The sequence below is a fragment of the Schistocerca gregaria genome, chromosome 6, assembly GCF_023897955.1.
Source record: "Schistocerca gregaria isolate iqSchGreg1 chromosome 6, iqSchGreg1.2, whole genome shotgun sequence".
Taxonomy (NCBI): domain Eukaryota; kingdom Metazoa; phylum Arthropoda; class Insecta; order Orthoptera; family Acrididae; genus Schistocerca; species Schistocerca gregaria.
The window spans coordinates 442,327,742-442,350,950 of NC_064925.1; the positions used below are offsets into that span (position 1 = coordinate 442,327,742).

The 23,209-nt window shown below is 42.5% G+C and overlaps 1 protein-coding gene across 2 annotated transcripts in view; it reads right to left on the minus strand.

Annotated features, from left to right (window-relative positions):
- LOC126278304 (uncharacterized) overlaps window positions 1-23,209 on the minus strand; it is a 117,030-nt gene that overhangs the window by 43,409 nt on the left and 50,412 nt on the right. For both annotated transcript variants that reach the window (XM_049978318.1, XM_049978319.1), the window contains exons 3-4: window positions 18,540-18,697; window positions 18,231-18,331 (exon numbers count right to left, since the gene is read on the minus strand). In XM_049978318.1, the coding sequence (XP_049834275.1) occupies window positions 18,231-18,331; window positions 18,540-18,697 (259 nt within the window). The remainder of the gene's footprint in view (window positions 1-18,230; window positions 18,332-18,539; window positions 18,698-23,209) is intronic.

Sequence of the window (23,209 nt, forward strand, 5' to 3'; positions counted from 1 at the left end):
CAGACCCAGCCTTCTTCTTCAGGTACTGTGTGTTTTGCTGTTATGTATATTTGCTGCTTGCAACCAGACTGAGCTATTGTTGGTTTCACTCTGCTATTTATAGCCAAGTTTGATTCCCTATGTCCAGCTTGATGTTCTTTTGTTTTACAGAGTACACACTGGTACTTGATGAAACGCAAATTCCCTCAGCATTTTTCCACTCTAATGGATGTGATGGTCTGTGAGATTTTAATAAATTGAGTGCCATGTCCCAAGCATTATTTAAATTGAAACCTCCATCCCCATTTATTAGGTTTTCTGACATCTTTATTTTGATAGACTCCTTAATTATGCTGTCCCAGAATCTTGGAATCTGCACCACAATACTGGTCTTATCGTGTTTCATTTCATGATTATATATGAGACAGTGCTCAGCAACAGCAGATTTGCTGGTTTGTTTTAGTCCAGTGTGTCACTGATGTTCTTTACCTCTCCCCCTGACTATTACAATAGTCTTCCCAAGGTATAAAATATTCCACATTTGCATGGAATGTGAAACACATCTTACTTTTGGAGACCTAGATCACTTTCAACATTACACAGGATACTTTTTATCTTCGATGAAGGGAGCAAAGTACACTGGATTTTTTCATAGGAGTCTACTGATCTTTCCAGATATTGAGTCAGATGAGCAATTTTTGGTTTCTCTCCCTTGGTATCAGTTCCAGCCTGTTTCACAGGCATTCTTGATTTTCACTGCATTGCCCATTTCATATGATATTCTGCCTACCGATTCATTCAGAACATCAGTTATAGGTGTCGTAATTCTCCAGCAAGACTCTCCTTGTGTGAAAGTGTTCGAGCTATATGGACCAGAGTCTTTAGCGCTGAATTCCTTTTGATGGATGGTGATAGCTCAAGGAGTGAAGAGAGAGATCAATGTGTATGGGTTCTCTATACACATTGTGATACTGGGACTCATCCAGTCTTCTCTTAACTAACATGCCAAGGAAAGGTAGCTCCATCATGACTTCTACACTATGATGGATATAGTTTAAATGTTCCAGGAGCTCTTGAATGTTTGCCGCTGTGTATGGACACACCACAAGTGCATCATACATGTACCGACAGAAACATGTGGGTCTCAACTTAGTGGATCCAATGCTTTTGTTTCAACATGTTCCATGTACAGGTTCACCATGACAAGTGATAACGAACTACTCATTGTCACAACATTGGTTTGTTCATAATATTTTCCATCAAACAGGAAGTAAGTTGATGTCACGACATGCCTAAAAATTTCTGAGAAACAATCACTGAACTTTTCAACAATGAGTTCCAAATAATCAGAAAGTGGAGCTTTCTTAAAGAGGGAGACTACATCAAAACTCACCATAATATCTGTTTCCTGGAGCCACCATTGACTGAGGTGATGTACAATGTTGGCGGAGTTGTTAATTTGGTGCTCACACTTCTCCACATGTTTGATGAGACTGCGTTTCAGATATTTTTACACCTCTCCTTCTCCCAATTCCTACAGTAGAAACACTTTCTTGTGACCGACCCTACCAATCAGACTCAGTCCAAAACCGATATTAAATCCTGCCTAACTCAATGCACCCATCCATCTAACTGTGATTCAACCCCATTGCCCCACAACTGCCCTGATACCTTTCCAAAATTTCCTAACCTCATACCATCATTCCCCAAATTCCTCAATGTAGAAACCAGCCTCACATTCATTCATAGAAAAAACAGCAATCTTACACCTAAAAACTGATCCTAAACTTGTAATCTTACCTGTCGACAAGGGCTCCAACACTTTTTTCATAAGCTGCTAGACTAACTCGGCAAAGGGACAAGAGCCTCCACCAGACGTCACATATGTTTACCTACAAGCCCTGCCACATTGACCTCATTCCAGAAATCAATCAGGGTCTCCAGTCCCTCCTGAAATCCCCACAACCTCTCACTTGAGTCTGTCTCTCTTCCTCACACCCACCACTCCCTGCACTCCAGTGTTCTACATGCTTCCTAAGGTGCATTAAGCCAACCACCCAGGACACCCCATTGTGGCTGGGCACTGGGTCCCACAGAGAGAATTCTTGCCCTTGTGGACTAACACCTTAAGCTCATTACTTGTAACCTACACTGCTATATCAAAGGTACCAAAAATTTGGTCTGCTGACTCCATGCAGTTCTTATTCCTTTAGCACCCAACATCCTGCTTATCACTATTGGTGCCATCTTTCTCTACAGCAACATCCCCAATGCCCATTGTTTTGCTGCTAATGAACACTGCCTTTCCCAATGCCCAACTCACTCCAAACCTACAACACCCTTCCCGGTCACCATGACCAACTATACCATCGTCAATGATTACTTCTTATTTGAAGGCATTACCTACAAACAAATCCATGGTACAGCAATGGGTGCCACCATGTGAAAGACAGTGATTATGTGTTTATGTTCTGTCTTTTGCTGAGTGGTATGGCTGGGCGTAGTGAAATGCTCTATTTGAAATAATGACTGTTTATTACAGGAACTAATCCCACACCCTCCAGAAAGGGAATACGTTAATGACTACATAAGAGAAAATTGTCTATCCTGGACAATGTCTCAGGGAGTGGGGAAGAGGGAACTATATAATCCTACAAGGCGAGGGGGCTTATACACAACCACTGGTAATCACAGCAAAGTGGTGCCCTCAGAGGTGGTGTTAGAAGCACAGTGGTGGATGTGGCAAATACTGAAGGCAGCACGACAGCTTGGCGGGCAAGGAGAGTCACAGCACTGTGGCAGGCGGGCGCGGAGACTTGGAGCACTTCTTGATCCATCAACAGCCCAGAATGTGACTGTCTCCAGAGCTGGAGTGCTGACCCAGGTAATGGCAGTGGAAGGATACATCCCTGGTGCCACAAGGAAAAGTGCCCGCATGGGCATAAGTAGGCTCCCATTATCACAGTGTTGTGCATCGCAACTTGCATGCCACACATTGTTGCTGCTGGCACCCATGGATACTGCAGTGGCCGCAGGAGGGTTGACTGCACAAGGTACCTCAACTTCTATTTACAACCAATCTCCTAGGTGAGGTAGCGGCCGTACCTGCCCCATGAAACATATTAATAAGTGTGATGGCCAAGGTATGAAGGAGGCAGCCACATCTCTCCTCCCCCTCCCCCTTTTTTATTTTCTTTTTCTTTTTTTTTTTTTTTTTTAAAAAAAAAAAAAAAAAGACATTACAGTCAACCAATGTGTAAGCATATCTCTGAGAAATGACCAACATGTGGCTAATGATTTGAACACATCCTTGAATTCAGCTAGAAATGAATAGAGGCAAAATATCATACAGAAAAAGAACCCCAGACATAGCATGAGTATTTGGACAAGAACGCATGATACAGTGAACAAGACTGTTGAGCACGGCATGCAAGAACTATGACATCTGGGAGAAAAGAATTAAAAAACATAAACATTGCATATAACTTCAAAACGTTCAGTGCCATTTGCATGAAAATACAGAAATGAACCACTAACAAACACAAGAAAATGATCACAGCAAAGCAAGCACAATGGTAACTCGTCATTGCAGGCAGTGAAGGGGAAGGTCGGGTGTTGAAGGGGCTTGCAGCAAAACCTTCCAAGAAGGTGCAAGCCAGGGTATGGAAGAACAGATGATGAGAGTGACAGTGTTAACTAGGCAATGAGGAAGGAACATTGGAAGTAGCTGTGTGGGCAGCTGTGGCAATGCCAATGGGGACAACTGGGTGGGCTGCAGCAACAATGGGAACAGCAGCAAGAGCACCAGCTCTAGACTGGCTGACAATGAACATGCTGACAAGAGAGCTGGCACTAGCCTCGACATGGCCAGTTATGGCAGGAGGACTAACCAGGACAGGGCCTGTGGGATCCAGCCCACTTGTTTTGTATAGGGTGCCTAAAGGGTGCTATATGACAATTCAAGCAAATCACACTAATAGTTTTATTTCAATAAAGCAGATTGACAACACTTACTTTGTATTTATAAGAATGTGTCGCTAGGGTTGGGTGACATGCAAACAGTCGGAGTCCTTCACTATGTATAATGTCCAAGTAAGCAATGGATATGGATCACTAATAACTGCTATCATAGTGCTGGTGTGATATTGTGTGGCCAAGGCTGGCAGGAGCAGCACTTATATTCTCTGCTTGTAGAGGCTGCTCCTGTCATGGTGTGGTCCTAGTCAGTGGCCTATTGGCTGACATCATCTCACTGCCTTCTCTGCTCTTGGTTTCTCTGTCTTTGTGCTGGCATTTGTGGTTAAGCTTGAACAGGAACGGCAAGGGCAGGACAGATGAGACGGCTGGCAGCACCGTCGACAGGACAGTCAATGACACAAGGACAGGCCAGGACACAGCCAACAATGTCCGGATGCAATGTTCAGACTGATGTCACCACGCACAAGCTTGGTGATGACTAGAGTGGCAGCTGGGCCAGGGTTGGCGATGTGTGGACTGATAACAGAACTGATGTCATCTCAGACGTGAGTGATGCTGAGAGGAGGGCCAGCCATAACAATGCCCGTGCCGACAGGACTGATGCAGAGGACAAGAGAGTCAGCATCTGATGGCATCACAGGCAAGGACTGGGTCAAAGATTGACCTCTCTAGACACTCTTCATGAACAGATGCACTCAAACACTGCAACCGAGCGACGTGATGCAGTGGTTAGCATGTTGGACTCACATTTGGGATGACAATGGTTCAAACCCATATTTGGCCATCCAGATTTAGGTTTTCCGTGATTTCCCTGAATTGCTCCAGATGAATGCCAGGCTAGTCCCTTTCAAAGGGAACGGCTGCTTCCATGGTTCCATTCCTCATCCTTGACACAATCTGAGCTTGTGCTACATCTCTAATGACCTCAATGCTGATGAGGTACTGAACCCAATCTTCCTTTTCTTATATCAAACACTTTGAGGGAGATGGTCTGTGACAAGTCCAGAATACTTGCCTTGGCCAGAGGCGACTGTCACTACAAAAATGCACATCTAACCATTCCACCAATAAATAAGTCATAGTCTATGTCCACCAGACAAGTCTTGGAAAGGCTGACAAGTCAAATAAAAAATTTCTGTACTCATATGTGCAACAAAGAGAGTATTGCACTGCATACTTTGTATGCCAAATGCAAGAAAGTTCATCTCCAACTGTTGATGATATATAGCTGAGTCCTTTCCCTGGTTGTCAAACATCTGATCTGAAAATTTGGCACAAATGCGAGAACAGCTTGCCGAGACATGACACTTGCAATCAAAACCTAAGTGAGCTGGATTATGCTCAACAGCAGTTTCTGCATTTACTGACTCTGTAATTGAACCAATTGAGTCAAGGACAGCTCCTCTGATGGGCGATACACGATAAGACAAAAAGGCATTCCAAATTTTGTGCAAAAATATGCTGCCAGCAAACAGAAATTTGAACACTGAAGCACTGGAAACAACTCAGACCAACAGCATTAATGACGAGAATTCACACCTGTACAACACATGAACAGACCACCTGAACTACACAGAGAAGACAAGTGCTAAGAAACTTGTTTCAGGGACATGCATGGACTGAGAAACTTCCTCCACTGTACAAACTGTAGAATGCTATGAACACCACTGCCTACAGACTATAACAACACAAGAAGCAAGAAGATGTTGCCCCCAGAACAAACTAGAACAACAGCAAAAATCACTGGGTTCAAAGGTAATCACATAAACTTGGAAAATGAAAAGCCTGCTCCAGAAAAACAGACTAATAAACAGCAAGAAACACTAACATGCAGTATATCAAATCAGAATTTCAAAGCAGTGCGTTCAATTAACAATATAAATACTGCAAACTTTAGGGAAAGCTTAAAGCAGCTAGACTGGGATGAAGTGTATATGGAACGTGATGCAAACTTGAAATATAACTTATTTCACGATACATTTTTAAGGGTATTTGAAAATGGTTTTCCCAAGAAAATAGTTAAACATAATTCCAAGAAAACATATAAAAAACCTTGGCTAACTAAAGGCATAAGAATATCTTGCAACTGTAAAAGAGAACTGTATCTAACAGCAAGAGGGAGTACTGCCCCCGAAATTGTTCAATATTATAAAAACTATTGTGCGGTACTAAGAACAGTTATTAAAAAGTCCAGAAGCATGTGTATCATGTCTGAGATCAGTAACTCTGATAATAAAATTAAAGCAATTTGGAATATTATTGAAAGGGAAACAGGGCAACCAAGAGAACAGGAAGACTTTAGTGCCATAAAACTGAATGACAAGTGTACTAACAAACAATCAGAAATTGGAAATATTTTCAATAATCATATTTTAAATGTTGTGGAGAAAATAGGATCTAGATCTTCGCTAGAAGAGGCAAGGCTTCTAATAGAAGAGGCCATACCTGTGCAGTTTGAAACAACTCTCCGTCTGAAATCAGTAAAATAATAAACTCACTGAAAAGTAAAAGCTCTTACAGAATTGATGGCATTTCCAGCAAGATACTGAAAGCTTGTTCCCCACAGATAAGTAGGATTCTCAGCCAAGTATGTAATAGCTCTTTGGAGCAGTGTTTTTCCCTGATAGACTGAAATATGCCATTGTAAAATCATTGCATAAAAAGGGGGATACGTCTGATGTCAATAACTATCGCCCAATCTCTCTTCTGACAGCTCTATCAAAAATTTTTGAGAAAGTAATGTATTCAAGAGTAGCCTCCCATATTTGTAAAAATAAAGTACTAACAAAATGTCAGTTTGGTTTCCAGAAAGGCTTTTCAACAGAAAATGCTATATACGCTTTCACTGATCAAATATTAAATGCTCTGAATAACCGGACATCACCCATTGGTATTTTTTGTGATCTCTCAAAGGCCTTTGACTGTGTAAATCATGGAATTCTTTTAGATAAGCTAAATCATTATGGTTTGAGGGGGGCAGTGCACAAATGGTTTAATTCATACTTAACTGGAAGAATGCAGAAAGTTGAAATAAGTGGTTCATGTAATGTTAATACAACTGCTGATTCCACAAACTGGGGGGCTATCAAGTATGGGGTCCCACAGGGTTCGGTCTTAGGTCCTTTACTGTTCTTGATATACATTAATGACTTACCATTCAATATTGATGAAGATGCAAAGTTAGTTCTTTTTGTTGATGATACAAGTATAGTAATAACATCCAAAAACCAAGAACTAAGTGATGTAATTGTAAACGATGTTTTTCACAATATTATTAAGTGGTTCTCAGCAAACCAACTCTCTTTAAATTTTGATAAAACACAGTATATACAGTTCCGTACAGTAAATGGCAAAACTCCAGTAATAAATATAGACTTTGAACAGAAGTCTGTAGCTAAGGTAGAATTTTCAAAATTTTTAGGTGTGTCCATTGATGAGAGGTTAAACTGGAAGCAACACATTGATGGTATGCTGAAACGTCTGAGTCCAGCTACGTACGCCATTAGGGTTATTGCAAATTTTGGTGATAAGAATCTCAGTAAATTAGCTAACTATGCCTACTTTCATTCACTGCTTTCATATGGTATCATATTCTGGGGTAATTCATCGTTGAGTAGAAAAGTATTCATTGCTCAAAAACGTGTAATCAGAATAATTGCTGCAGCCCACCCACGGTCATCCTGCAGACATCTATTTAAGGATCTAGGAATCCTCACAGTATATATATTCACTTATGAAATTTGTTGTTAATAATCCAACCCAGTTCAAAAGCAATAGCAGTGTGCATAGCTATAACTCCAGGAGAAAGGATGATCTTCACTATGCAGGATTAAATCTGACTTTGGCACAGAAAAGGGTAAATTATGCCGCCAAAAAGTCTTTGGTCACCTACCAAACAGCATCAAAAGCCTGACAGATAGTCAACCAAAATTTAAAAATAAATTAAAAGAATTTCTAGATGACAACTCCTTCTACTCATTGGCTGAATTTTTAGATATAAATTAAGGGAGGGAAAAAAAAACTAACTTAAGCATTAGTGTCATGCAATATTTTGTGTAATGTAATATCTTGTACAGACATCTTTCATTAACCTGACATGTTCCACATCATTACGAAGTGTCGTATTCATGATCTATGGAACAAGTATTAATCTAATCTAATCTAATCTAATATATTAAACAAAGATTCCAAGACTTACCAAGCGGGAAAGCGCCGGCAGACAGGCACATGAACAAAACACACAAACACACACACAGAATTACGAGCTTTCACAACTGGCAGTTGCTTCGTCAGGAAAGAGGGAAGGAGAGGGAAAAATGAAAGGATGTGGGTTTTAAGGGAGAGGGTAAGGAGTCATTCCAATCCCGGGAGTGGAAAGACTTCCCTTAGGGGAAAAAAAGGACAGGTGTACACTCGCGCACACACGCACACACACATATCCATCCGCACATACACAGACACAAGCAGACATATTTAAAGGCAAAGAGTTAAGGGCAGAGATGTCAGTCGAGGCGGAAGTACAGAGGCAAAGAAGTTGTTGAAAGACAGGTGAGGTATGAGCGGCGGCAACTTGAAATTAGCGGAGGTTGAGGCCTGGCGGATATCGAGAAGAGAGGATATACTGAAGGGCGAGTTCCCATCTCCGGAGTTCGGATAGGTTGGTGTTGGTGGGAAGTATCCAGATAACTCGGACGGTGTAACACTGTGCCAAGATGTGCTGGCCGTGCATCAAGGCATGTTTAGCCACAGGGTGATCCTCATTACCAACAAACACTGTCTGCCTGTGTCCATTCATGCGAATGGACAGTTTGTTGCTGGTCATTCCCACATAGAAAGCATCACAGTGCAGGCAGGTCAGTTGGTAAATCACGTGGGTGCTTTCACATGTGGCTCTCCCTTTGATCGTGTACACCTTCCGGGTTACAGGACTGGAGTAGGTGGTGGTAGGAGGGTGCATAGGACAGGTTTTACACCGGGGGCGGTTGCAAGGGTAGGAGCCAGAGGGTAGGGGAGGTGGTTTGGGGATTTCATAGGGATGAACCAAGAGGTTACGAAGGTTAGGTGGACGGCGGAAAGACACTCTTGGTGGAGTGGGGAGGATTTCATGAAGGATGGATCTCATTTCGGGGCAGGATTTTAGGAAGTCGTATCCCTGCTGGAGAGCCACATTCAAGGTCTGATCCAGTCCCGGGAAGTATTCTGTTACAAGTGGGGCACTTTTGGGGTTCTTCTGTGAGAGGTTCTGGGTTTGAGGGGATGAGGAAGTGGCTCTGGTTATCTGCTTCTGTACCAGGTTGGGAGGGTAGTTGCGGGATGCGAAAGCTATTTTCAGGTTGTTGGTGTAATGGTCGAGGGATTCAGGACTGGAGCAGATTCGTTTGCCACGAAGGCCTAGGCTGTAGGGAAGGGACCGTTTGATATGGAATGGGCTAATCTAACACACATTTGAAGAAGACAGAGACATGAAACTATTTTGCCTCTTTGCCAATGTAATATGACGGGCAAGAAGAGCACTGAAAAATATTACACATTTTCCCTCATCACCAACATTATATCCTTTGCTCAATGGTGTGGCTGGAAATAGAGAAATGCACTCCTTGAAGTAAGTGATTATTACAGGAGCTAAACAAAGTACATGTCTGAGAGTGAATGTCTTAACAATTTGATAAAAGAACAGTCTCTATCCGGCACAACGCTTCAAGGAGCAGAGAAGAGAGGACTATATGGTTCTACGATGTGAGGAGTTCGTAGGCAGCTACTGTAACAGCAGCTAAGTATTTCCCTCAGGTGCAGCTGTTGGAAGTGCAGTGGCCAATGTGGCACATGGCAAAGGCAGCACAACAATTTGGTGAGCAGTGGGTGCCACACTGGCTGTGCCGAGCAGGGGCTGTCGCATAGATTGGAGTGGTTCTTGATTCGTCATAGCCTGGAATGCGACTGTCTCCAGAGGTGCAGCACTAACTTAAGTTGCTCTGGTGGAAGTATATATCTGCAGTGTCATGAGAACATTTGACCGCTAGGATGTAAGGAGATTCTCACAATCTCAGAGCTGCATACAACTTGCATGCCCTCGTACGTTGTGGCACTTGCAAGAGGCTTAACTACACAGTAGTTTTATGTCTGTTTATGAACTACTTCCCAGGTGAGGCAGAAGCCATACCTGGTCTGTGAAACATACATGTAAGTGTGGGGGCTGAAATACATGGGGACAGCTCTGCATACACCACAGTTTATATACCACCTTTTCTGACAACACTGACTGAACTCCATGATATCATCAGTGCTGTGCTTGCCAATATTGACAGGGACATGCTCAAATGTGTATGAATCAAACTTGGCTACCACAAGATGTTTGTCATGAAACATGAGGAGAACAAATACAACATTTGTAATTATCTGTAAGAAACTTGAAAATGTATTTTCCATACAATGTAGCATTCACTATTTTGTACATAATACTTTGTGAAATATATTTATCTAAAACCCAATGAATCATTTTTAAACATCCTGTATTCTCATGCAAAACTCTATAACATGCTACTGACAGACATTATGTTGAAAACAGAAAATAAATAGGTATTCAAGAACAAAGGAAAGAATATGTGGTTAGCCACTACTTTCATAACTTATCTGAATATCCACACCCATAAATGAAAATTCAGATCATCTGTAATGCCTGCATCAAACTAAACTTGATTCTTTTTTCACATATGTTGTTGTTGTCTTCAGTCCTGAGACTGGTTTGATGCAGCTCTCCATGCTACTCTATCCTGTGCAAGCTGCTTCATCTCTCAGTACCTACTGCAACCTACATCCATCTGAATCTGCTTAGTGTGCTCATCTCTCGGTCTCCCTGTATGATTTTTACCCTCCACGCTGCCCTCCAATGCTAAATTTGTGATCCCTTGATGCCTCAAAACATGTCCTACCAACCGATCCCTTCTTCTAGTCAAGTTGTGCCACAAACTTCTCTTCTCCCCAATCCTATTCAATACCTCCTCATTAGTTACGTGATCTATCCACCTTATCTCCAGTATTCTTCTGTAGCACCACATTTCAAAAGCTTCTATTCTCTTCTTCTCCAAACTAGTTATCGTCCATGTTTCACTTCCATACATGGCTACACTCCAAACAAATACTTTCAGAAACGACTTCCTGATACATAAATCTATATTCGATGTTAACAAATTTCTCTTCTTCAGAAACGCTTTCATTGCCATTGCCAGTCTACATTTTATATCCTCTCTACTTCGACCATCATCAGTTATTTTACTTCCTAAATAGCAAAACTCCTTTACTACTTTAAGTGACTCATTTCCTAATCTAATTCCCTCAGCATCACCCGATTTAATTTGACTACATTCCATTATCCTCATTTTGCTTTTGTTAATGTTCATCTTATATCCTCCTTTCAAGACACTATCCATTCCGTTCAACTGCTCTTCCAAGTCCTTTGCAGTCTCTGACAGAATTACAATGTCATCGGCGAACCTCAAGGTTTTTACTTCGTCTCCATGAATTTTAATACCTACTCCAAATTTTTCTTTTGTTTCCTTTACTGCTTGCTCAATATACAGATTGAATAACATCGGGGAGAGGCTACAACCCTGTCTCACTCCTTTCCCAACCACTGCTTCCCTTTCATGCCCCTCGACTCTTATGACTGCCATCTGGTTTCTGTACAAATTGTAAATAGCCTTTCGCTCCCTGTATTTTACCCCTGCCACCTTTAGAATTTGAAAAAGAGTATTCCAGTCAACATTGTCAAAAGCTTTCTCTAAGTCTACAAATGCTAGAAATGTAGGTTTGCCTTTTCTTAATCTTTCTTCTAAGATAAGTCGTAAGGTCAGTATTGCCTAACGTGTTCCAACATTTCGACGGAATCCAAACTGATCCTCCCCGAGGTCTGCATCTACCGGTTTTCACATTCGTCTGTAAAGAATTCGCGTTAGTATTTTGCAGCCGTGGCTTATTAAACTGATAGTTCGGTAATTTTCACATCTGTCAGCACCTGCTTTCTTTGGGATTGGAATTATTATATTCTTCTTGAAGTCTGAGGGTATTTCGCCTGTCTCATACATCTTGCTCACCAGCTGGTAGAGTTTTGTAAGGACTGGTTGTCCCAAGGCCGTCAGTATTTCTAATGGAATGTTGTCTACTCCGGGGGCCTTGTTTCGACTCAGGTCTTTCAGTGCTCTGTCAAACTCTTCACGCAGTATCATATCTCCCATTTCGTCTTCATCTACATCCTCTTCCATTTCCATAATATTGTCCTCAAGTACATCGCCCTTGTATAAACCTTCTATATACTCCTTCCACCTTTCTGCCTTCCCTTCTTTGCTTAGAACTGGGCTGCCATCTGAGCTCTTGATATTCATACACGTGGTTCTCTTCTCTCCAAAGGTCTCTCTAATTTTCCTGTAGGCAGTATCTATCTTACCCCTAGTGAGATAAGCTTCTACATCCTTACATTTGTCCTCTAGCCATCCCTGTTTAGCCATTTTGCACTTCCTGTCGATCTCATTTTTGAGACGTTTGTATTCCTTTTTGGCAGCTTCATTTACTGCATTTTTATATTACTCCTTTCATCAATTAAATTCAATATTTCTTCTGTGACCCAAGGATTTCTAGCAGCCCTCGTCTTTGTACCTACTTTATCCTCTGCTGCCTTCACTACTACATCCCTCAGAGCTACCCATTCTTCTTCTACTGTATTTCTTTCCCCTATTCCTGTCAATTTTTCCCTTATGCTCTCCCTGAAACTCTGTACAACCTCTGGTTCTTTCAGTTTATCCAGGTCCCATCTCCTTAATTTCCCACATTTTTGCAGTTTCTTCAGTTTTAATCTACAGGTCATAACCAATAGATTGTGGTCAGAGTCCACATCTGCCCCTGGAAATGTCTTACAACTTAAAACCTGGTTCCTAAAGCTCTGTCTTACCATTATATAATCTATCTGATACCTTTTAGTATCTCCAGGGTTCTTCCACGTATACAACCTTCTTTCATGATTCTTAGACCAAGTGTTAGCTATGATTAAGTTGTGCTCTGTGCAAAATTCTACTAGGCGGCTTCCTCTTTCATTTCTTAGCCCCAATCCATATTCACCTACTATGTTTCCTTCTCTCCCTTTTCCTACACTCGAATTCCAGTCACCCACTACTATTAAATTTTCGTCTCCCTTCACTATCTGAATAATTTCTTTTATTTCATCGTACATTTCTTCAATTTCTTCGTCATCTGCAGAGCTAGTTGGCATATAAACTTGTACTACTGTAGTAGGTGTGGGCTTCGTATCTATCTTGGCCACAATAATGCGTTCACTATGCTGTTTGTAGTAGCTTACCCGCATTCCTATTTTCCTATTCATTATTAAACCTACTCCTGCGTTACCCCTATTTGATTTTGTGTTTATAACCCTGTAGTCACCTGACCAGAAGTCTTGTTCCACCTGCCACCGAACTTCACTAATTCCCACTATATCTAACTTTAACCTATCCATTTCCCTTTTTAAATTTTCTAACCTACCTGCCCGATTAAGGGATCTGACATTCCACGCTCCGATCCGTAGAACGCCAGTTTTCTTTCTCCTGATAACGACATCCTCCTGAGTAGTCCCCGCCCGGAGATCCGAATGGGGGACTATTTTACCTCCGGAATATTTTACCCAAGAGGATGCCATCATCATTTAATCATACAGTAAAGCTGCATGTCCTCGGGAAAAATTACGGCTGTAGTTTCCCCTTGCTTTCAGCCATTCGCAGTACCAGCACAGCAAGGCCGTTTTGGTTAATGTTGCAAGGCCAGATCAGTCAATCATCCAGACTGTTGCCCCTGCAACTACTGAAAAGGCTGCTGCCCCTCTTCAGGAACCACACGTTTGTCTGGCCTCTCAACAGATACCCCGCCATTGTGGTTGCACATACGGTACGGCCATCTGTATCGCTGAGGCACGCAAGCCTCCCCACCAACGGCAAGGTCCATGGTTCATGGGGGGGTTTTTCACATATAGGCAGCTATAATAGTCTGTGTAAAGTAACAGATATGCTTTGTTTGAACTACTGGATACAAGTAGTATAACGTAGCAATGCCTTTTTATTTTCAAAGCACCTATTTTTCTTCTAATGTCCATAAATGTGCATCAAATAATTTAGAAGTAATTCCCTCATGTATCAGTATGATTAGATTAGCATTTGTCATAATTTACATAGTCTGCAGTGATTGATTCTACCTATTAATATTTAACTTTGTTTGTTCTGGATTACTGAAGGCTCTCCTTCATGAGAGCACACATGGAACATGATGTGGGAATGAATATGAAATGAACTGAAGAGGGAAGTTTATAATAAGTGTTCACTTCTATTTTTGCTTTAAGGGAATTGTGCAGCTGGAGTATGTATGCACAACAAAGTGTGTATTATATTACTGCATAGGCCTCAATTCACTAGTAAAAATCTATCTTTGAGCTGTTCAATATCATGCATGACATAGTACAGTGTTGCGATTTCTCAGATCAATAAACTACAACACAATAAGCCTGCCCAGTTAGCTGTGTGGTCTAACGCACTGCTTTCCGGGAGGGAAGGCATGTCGGTCCCTGGCACAAATCTGCCCGGCAGATTAGTGTCGATGTCTGGTGTGCCAGCCAATCTGTGCATGGTTTTTAAGGCGGTTTTCCATCTGCCTCGGCAAATGCAGTCCAGTTCGCCTTATTCTGCCTCAGTTACGCTATGTCGGCGTTGCTGGGCAAACACTTCTCCATTTATGTGTACACCTTAATTACTCTACCACGCAAACATGGGGGTTACACTCGTTTGGTGTGAAATATTCGTGGGCGGGAGGAGGGGGGGGGGGGTGTCCACTGGGGAGCCAAACTGCACAGTAACCCTGGGTTCGGTGTGGGGTGGTGGTGGGGTGAGTGTACTACTGTAGCCTGTTGTGGGATTGTGAACCACTGAGGGCTATGGTGGGGACAGAGGCTCTCCATTGTTTCTAGGTTCCTGGTTCCATACAGTACCATACAATACAATAAGAACAGACTGAAGAGATAACCTAATGGTGAGCACCAATAAGTACAGCTGTGGCTGGAAGGTAGTAGTTAAGGGACTGACTGTCATGTCAGATGTCAGGCAAGGGGGTGTTGATATATAGCAAATGATTCTGTGAGGCAATTTTACAACACCACTTGCAGGTGAAAAGGCGTGGCCCAGTGGACGCTGTACAGAAGTGTGAAGTAATCAGGGCAGCACAGGGTACCGACATGCTGTGAAGAACCCATACCTTGTATTTACAACAGCATCTAGTGACCAGTGCGTGGGGACCGAAGTGGGCTGAGGGAAGCTGACGTTATTATTAAAGAGCACTCCACTTCTCCCTTCCAGAGTCGCTATGTCAAAGGCGTAGGTGTAAGACATATAAATAAGTGAGCCCGGATGCAGGCAGTTGTGTCACCATTCTGTCAGCATTTCGAACTGGAGAGAATGATGATTGTTTAAGTTGCAGTCCAACCACGACCTTTGGTGATGGATTTCAGCAGCCAACCAGCCTACTGGCACTCCCACCAACCTCCACTGCATGGACACACCGTAACTGTGTGGAGGGAGGAGGATAGGGTGCGGGGTGGGGGACAGGCTGCAGCTTGGAGCTGCACCAGCACAAGGAATGAGAGGGCTGGTAGCCTCCACTCTCTGGGTCACATTGTCCGATGGACTGCAAGCTGCAATCGACAGGAGCAGGGCCGGGACATGAACTAATAGCCTCCCGGATGCAGAGCTGTCTCTGGTCACTGCACGAGCTGCCCTGGGCAGATGGGTGGAGCTGCTATGGCTCACTACAACAATGTCAGATGGCTGTTTCTCTTTGGTGCTCTACAGGGGTCCATGATTTGTGCTTGAGAAAGCAGTCAGCCATGTCATGGGCTACTGGTGCAACCAACATATGTGGTGGCCACTTACTCATGGTGTGAGTAGAAGCAATACATACGCCACGCTGGCAACTGGATGCTGACAATGCAAACACACACGCAGTGCGGCACCATCACTGGGATCATCGATTTAGCTTCAATACAATAAAGTGAATGACACACTTGCCGATGTTTCTCTGCATTGCTGTGTCATCTCAGCAGGATACAGCCAGGGCAAGAGCACCACAGAAACAGATGCGAGCCTCTGCCAGCACCATACAGACTTGCCACCAGCACCACGGGCGGTGCGCAGATGAAGATACCAACTTCACCTTAACCAATTGCCGCCGAGTATAATCTGCCAATAACCAGATGACAACAGACAGAAGACTACTCAGAAGATACAAGAGTAGCTCTGGGCCACTTGGTTATAGATCATTGTCCAGGGCTGACTTTAGACAGGGAATGTCATTTAGTGAACTCTTAGGAGTAAACAGACAGTTGTAAATTGCATTTGCTACATACTGTGAAGTTTACCTACAATTATTTGCACTTAGCCATTGAGGGCCTTTCTTCTGTTATATTACATGTTGTGTTGCAGACTTCATTATTCAACAAATCACAAAGATAAGTAAGCCTTTTTAACACATTTATATGACTTTGTTGTACCTGACCCTGAGGCATAGCTGTGTAATAGAGGCAGGGAGAAATTGTCTTAGTGGTGCACTGCACCATAAGCCATTTCGGAATTCACAAACTCGGCCTATTGTAACAGTAGTGGTAACTCGGTCTCCACAGTAGTAGCGACGAGGCCTTTACAAAACTGGCAACAAGGGTTTACAAAAGGCACGAGTCACCTCTCTCTCCCAAACCATACCTCTCAGTTGTTCTAACATATTATAACCCATTAGCTCAGGGCTTGTAACAATTGGTTGTCAGAAAGTGGTCGTTTTGCTTTCAACACAATACATTGTGTTGGAAAGTGTTTGTCCATGTCCAATATTTGATGATAGAGTTGGTTTTGGTGAATGGTTGTGAGGCAGTAGCACTTGATACAAATTGGATGGTACCAGCTCAGCACAATGTGGTGAGTAAGTTTTATTTATATTGTTTTTTATGTTTGATCTCGTTCTCAGAGTTAGTTGTGTCAGCTAGGGTATACAATGTTTCAGTTACTTTTGTGAAGCCAAGGGAACCCATGGATTTACCTTTCTTTAGAGGTAATGGTAGATGTGATAATTTAGTGCCAGTTTACAAGGGTTTACAAAAGGCACGAACCATGCCTCCATCCTTGCTACCCTCCCTGTTTTCCTTTCCCTGTTGCTTCATATCCTGGTTTGTGAGTAACTAAATCCACTTTCCCTTCTTCCCTTTCTTTCCCCTCTCTTCTCCCTGATGAAGGAACATTTATTCCGAAAGCTAGGAACGTAAATATTAGGTTGTTTTTTGTGTATCTATTGGCTGTACTGAGCTGAGGTAAGTCCTGGCCAGCCCCTCTATCTCTTTGTTAGTATTTGTTTCACATCTTTATATGACATTTTTCATTAATCAAATGTATGAAGTGTTTTATTGTAACCTTAAATACATGTGCCTAGAAGTGACTTTCATCTGTATATTTATAACTTGATTTGTTCAATGTGTTATGCATAAGTTGCTTTGTAGACAACAGGACCAATAAATACAACAACAACAACAACAACAACAACAGCCCTGCCACTGACAGGGCAGACTATACCTTTTATGCAAATGGAATAGGATGTTCCATGTGGGTGCATAGTGCAGGTGTTGTTTCTGGGTTTTCAGAGGAGAATGGCTCATGAAGTGAGTCTCTGGGTGTAGGCATGGTATAAGGACTGACTAGGGTGTTTTGTAGAATGTGTGTGTGGAGGCATATGATTTTGGGAGTGATAGGAAGACGATATCATAAACAAGTTAAGTTATGTAGTTAATGTGCTAAATGGCTTTAAATTTTCTAAATGTGTTCAAATGTGTGTGAATTCCTAGGGGACCAAACTGCTAAGGTCATTGGTCCCTAGACTTACACACTACTTAAACTAACTTATGCTAAGAACAAAACACACCCCTACCCGAGGGGGGGACTCAAACCTCCGGTGGGAGTGATCGTGCAATTAGCGACATGGCGCCTCTAACTGTGCGGCCACTCTGTGCTGCTTAAATTTTCTCAGACTTATAGTAATCTCAAGAGGTTCAAAATTTATGGGCTTTTAATTGAGTAGTCTACTTATTAATGAATTACAAAATTAAAAAAATGAACTAGTTTACAATCAGTTAACATTATATGTTTTCCTATAATATGTTAGAATGATAGGTAACATCCAAGAGGAATTTGGCAAATTGAGAACACACATACTTGTTCCTGATGAATAGTTGTCATGAATGTCATTTCCTTGAGAAAATCCTTCTTGCTGATTTACTCTCACAGCTGCTTGACCCAACCGATCATGATGAATGCTACAAGGAACAGAAATTATTGCTACACATCATTCAAGTACATTATATAAATAAAAATCTTTCATACTTTTTCATTCATTAATTATCTTAACAAAACTAGAAAAAATTACACATGTGTGATTTTCTGCGAGGGGCAATAGACTCTTCATGTTATACTAACAAAATGTTATTAAATGCCAAACTGAAAATTCTAAAAGCATACACATACTGTATTAAAGGCTTTTTGTTTTGAAGGCCTCCAGGAATAACTTCTGGTGTTCGACTATTTAGTGTGACTATACATCTCTGATAGCGTTCTGGCCTCCATGCCTCAGTATCTGGTTTGTATGACTGTATACGGCGGCCATATCTGTTACCATACTTATTCTGCAACATTAAATCATGTTTAGTTGCTATGTTCTCTTTATGTGACATATTTACGTACTATGTTACCATGCAGACTGAAAAAAAATCTGATTATGGTTAATGTTGCTGGAAACACTGTTATTTCAGCATTTTATTAATGACAGAAGATAATGTATTAACATGAAGATTACACAAGGTACAAGAAAGTACTTCCACATTCCATAAAGCTGCAATCCACCATGAAATTAGTTCTCAGAGAACTAGTTATCTATTTACAGGATGGTGATTTTTTTACAGTGGAAGAATCAAAGCAGAATTTCAGTAGTGCAAAGATTGGCAACGGGAATGCAAAATTGGGCACTTCACAAAATGTACAAAATGTATTATCCAATGACTATACTATCAATAGCCCACATTTGAAACAGGCAACTCCTATAAATACCGGGGAGCACAAATCTTTTGGGATACGATTTGGAAAGCTCACATAATCAAACAATGGAAAATCCATGAAGGAATAATGACAGTGTTATGGAAAGAGTAGAATGCTACACACCATATGGACAGGATGTTGAATTCAGATGGACACAACAAAAAGACTGCTGTTCAAGTGAGCTCCTGTGCAAAATGCCTCCTCCTAATGTAGGAAACACACACATTCACACAGGCACAACTCTCACACATGACCACTGTCTCTGAGTTTAGAGTGCGAGCAACTTTGCCTGATGGGAGAAGCAATTTGGGGGATGTGGTAAGGAGGTGCCAGGCATGGGGAGGGATAGGTTGAAGGGGTGGGAATAAGTGTAGCGCTGCTTGTGGGAACACATATGGATGTATTAGGGACAGGATAGGGCTGCTATTGTCAGCCAGGTGGTTGGGGAAAGGGGGGTGGGGGAGGAAGAAAAGGAGAGAGAGGGAGAGAGAGGGGGGAGAGAGAGAGAGAGAGAGAGAGAGAGATAGTAGTATGTGCATTGGCGGTATAGAAGGCTGTGTAGTGTTGAGTTGGGGCAGGGAAGGGGTAGGTGGGTGGAGAACAGGGACTACCAAAGAGTAAGACAAGGGGGATTTTGGGAATGTAGGATGTACTGCAGGGAGAGTTCCCACCTTTTCTGAACTGCACAGGTGGGAACACTCCCTGCAAATGGCCTCAACCTTCACTAGTCCCCAGCCCCCTCCCTTCTCCCACTCCAGTGCTACATAGCCCTCTATTCCAGCAACACACCCACTAGCCTCTCTACCTTCTCCCCCCCCCCCCCCTCCCCAGTCTCTCTCTCTCTCTCTCTCTCTCTCTCTCTCTCTCTCTCTCTCTCTCTCTCTCTCTCTCTCCTCCTCCTCTTTCCCCTCCTTTACTTCTCCGCCTCTTCCATCCCCTCCCCCCCCCCATTAAACCTCACATGACAGTACCCAACACTAACCCCTGCACATTCCCATAAGCTGCAATACATCCTTCCTCATACCTATTTTGCTATTCTTCCCTCTCCGTACCCCTACCTCCTCCTTACAGCCCCCCCTTCCCTCCCCATCTCCTCTGCCTGCCCAGGCTACTACTCCCGTCAGGCACAGGTGCCACAGTGGAGCCTCAGGAGCTTGTGTAAATGGGTGTGGGTGTGTGTGTGTGTGTGTGTGTGTGTGTGTGTGTGTGTGTGTGTGTGTGTGTGTGTGTTTCCTATGCTGAAAGAAGGGCTTTTGGTCAAAAGCTTACATGTATGGCACTCTTTTTGTTGTGCCTGTTTGTGACTCAATATGTCCTCTGTATTGCAAGCAGCAATCTATCCTTTTCATAATATTGTCAAATATCACATAATCTGAGTCATCTATATGACAGTGGAATTTAAGCAGTCATTCTTCCCAGTACATCTAGAGATGCTGTTTTAGGTGCAAGTTGACTGTTCACAATTCAGATTGTGGCTCATTTCTGTTTGGGTCATCCTGGGATGCTCTGTTGTCAGTCTGTCCGCAATGTGCTTGAGTTTTCTGTGCTGGTAAGTTCTGTATTCATATTATTTTTAAAGGATCCACTGCAAGATCCCAAGTTTTATTCAGCCAATAGCCCATCTCCCAATTGCTAGGTTCTCCATCAGTTGAATCTCAATTGCTTCCCTCATTACACTGTTTCAGTATCTAGGTGTCTTGTCTAGGATTCTCTTTTCTTCATAGTTCATGGAATGAAGTGTTCAGTGATTGCTGACTTGGTTGGTTGTTACAGATGAGTGTGATGTGCATGTTCTTGGCATTTGAAGTCAACAGTTCTTGTAGTCTGTCAAACATATGACAAGCCACTTTGGCTAACTTTCACAGACCAATGTTATGTTTAACATTCCCAATGAGTCCTCTGTTCATGGTTGGTGGACAGATACACACTTGATGATGTACTTTCTCAGTATCCTGCTGACTTTATCCTGATCTTCTCCCTGGTCAGGTGGTTGAGTGTCTAGGTGAAAGAACTTCCCAATCTACTTAGCAATGTACCTATTTCTGCAGAACACAGTGTGTAGATGTTCCTTCTTTGACATGAAGTTGTCTTTGTCTAATATTAAGTATGTCCTGTGGACATGAACTCAGCGGTACCCTCCTTTGTGTACATTTAGTAGTCCACACAGCCTTGCTAATACTGGAGGTCCTGACCACAATTCTTTGATGAGCATGTCTGGTTGCCTTCAGTACAGTACTGGTCTTCCTGCCACTCTAGACATGGATCAGATTCCAGTCATCTATATGCCTTGTTATCGACGAGTTCATGAATTTTCTCATTATAATCCAGTTGCTACATAATGATTACACAGTATTTCCTTTGTCTATTGGCACCATAAAAATGCTGCTATTTCCTCATACTTTCTTCAGTGTCATCCTCTCATCCTTGGTGATGTTTGATTTTGGTAGTTTTGTCTTGGTGATCGCTCTCCAAGTTCAACAGCAGATTTCTCTGTCAGATTCAATGGACTCTTGTTGGCAATTTGCTTCACTGGACTGATAAATATTGAGACAGGGACACTGCTCGGTGTTGGTGTAAAGTTGAGGAATTTGCTGAGTACTTTCAGGGTGATGTCATCAAGACACTGGCTACTTAAATTAATCACAGTCCTTATACCATCTGCCTGCTCTGACTTCTTTCACATACGATCAAACTTCGCAGATTGGCTGCCTGGCATTTTACTTAGCCTACCAGGGCATTTTTATGTATGTACCCTTCTAGAGACCAAATCTTTGTTTGCCAGTGACGCTACCGTACACAGGTGTAAATGTAAAATATTCCCAGAAACCACATTTAGTCTGTGGTGCATGTCTCAAAACCTTTCCCTCACAAATGCCATGCATCCCAGATGTTTGCTCTTGTTTTCCACTCTGGAGTTATGATGTATTTGATCCTGGTGAAAATCAGTACTATTTCTACATCACAATATCTCAGCAGAAAGAAAACTAAGCATCTTCCTTTCCTCTGTTGCAACTTATCTATCCTCATGAAATTGTGGTACGTCCCCTCCCCATAGTGCCAGCTGATGTACTACTTCAGGCTTTCTCATCAGTTTGCTAATATTCTTGTGTTTACTGTCAGATATCGGCAACATTGTTGCACAATATTTTGGTGAAGTGACTCACCAGATACTAAATGAGGCTGATCATTGGATGAATGAGTCCATAATTTGTACCCCCGATCATCCTGCTCCATCCAAGTACTACTCTTGTAGCCTTCCCACTCCACCTACGATCCACTATCACTGCTTTCCTTCTCTTTCTGCAGTCTGCTCCTGCAGATCTGTCCTTAGGCATCTGCATCACCTGATACCCATTCTGCAGCCCAACTCGCCACATTTCTGCTCCTGCAGGCACTATTCTTAAGCATCTGTGCTGCCTGATACTCCGTTTGAGGTCCACTCCTGCTGTTTTCTCACTCCATCTGTGGCCCACTCCCACAAGAACTGCAGCCTCATACTCCATCTGTGGTTTGCATTTCCTACCTTCCTTCTCCCACATGTGCTACTCTCTGGTGTCAGCACTGTCCAGTGCTCCATAGTATGTTCTCATTTTGAATAATAACTGCTTGGCTCATCTTTTAAAGAGCCAAACCCCCTCATAGCAGACAGTGTGCTCTCCATGTTATCTACTCCCACATGTGTCATCTTTGGCTGTTCTGCTTTTGGTCCAGGCTGACTGGCTGTGTTCTGTTTGAGGTCTGTTCTCATTTGGATCATCCTAGGATACTCTACTGTCAGTCTGTTCTTCGTAGGATGATGCTTAAGGTTTCTGTGCTGACGAGTTCTGCAGTTATTGTGCTTCTGGTAGGTCCAGTGAAGGATCCTGAGATTTACTCAGCTGATAGCCCCTCTCCCAGTTGATTAGGTCCTCTGTTAGTCAACTCTTGATCAATTCTCTCATGACACTGTCACAGTATCTGAGTAACTCAGCTATGATTTTCATCTCTTCATAACTCATTGAATGATAAATATCCATGCAGTAATCAGCAATGCCTGGATTGGTTGCTTGTTGCAGTTGGTGTGGTGTGGATGTTCTTGGCATCTGACATCAACAGTTCTTGTG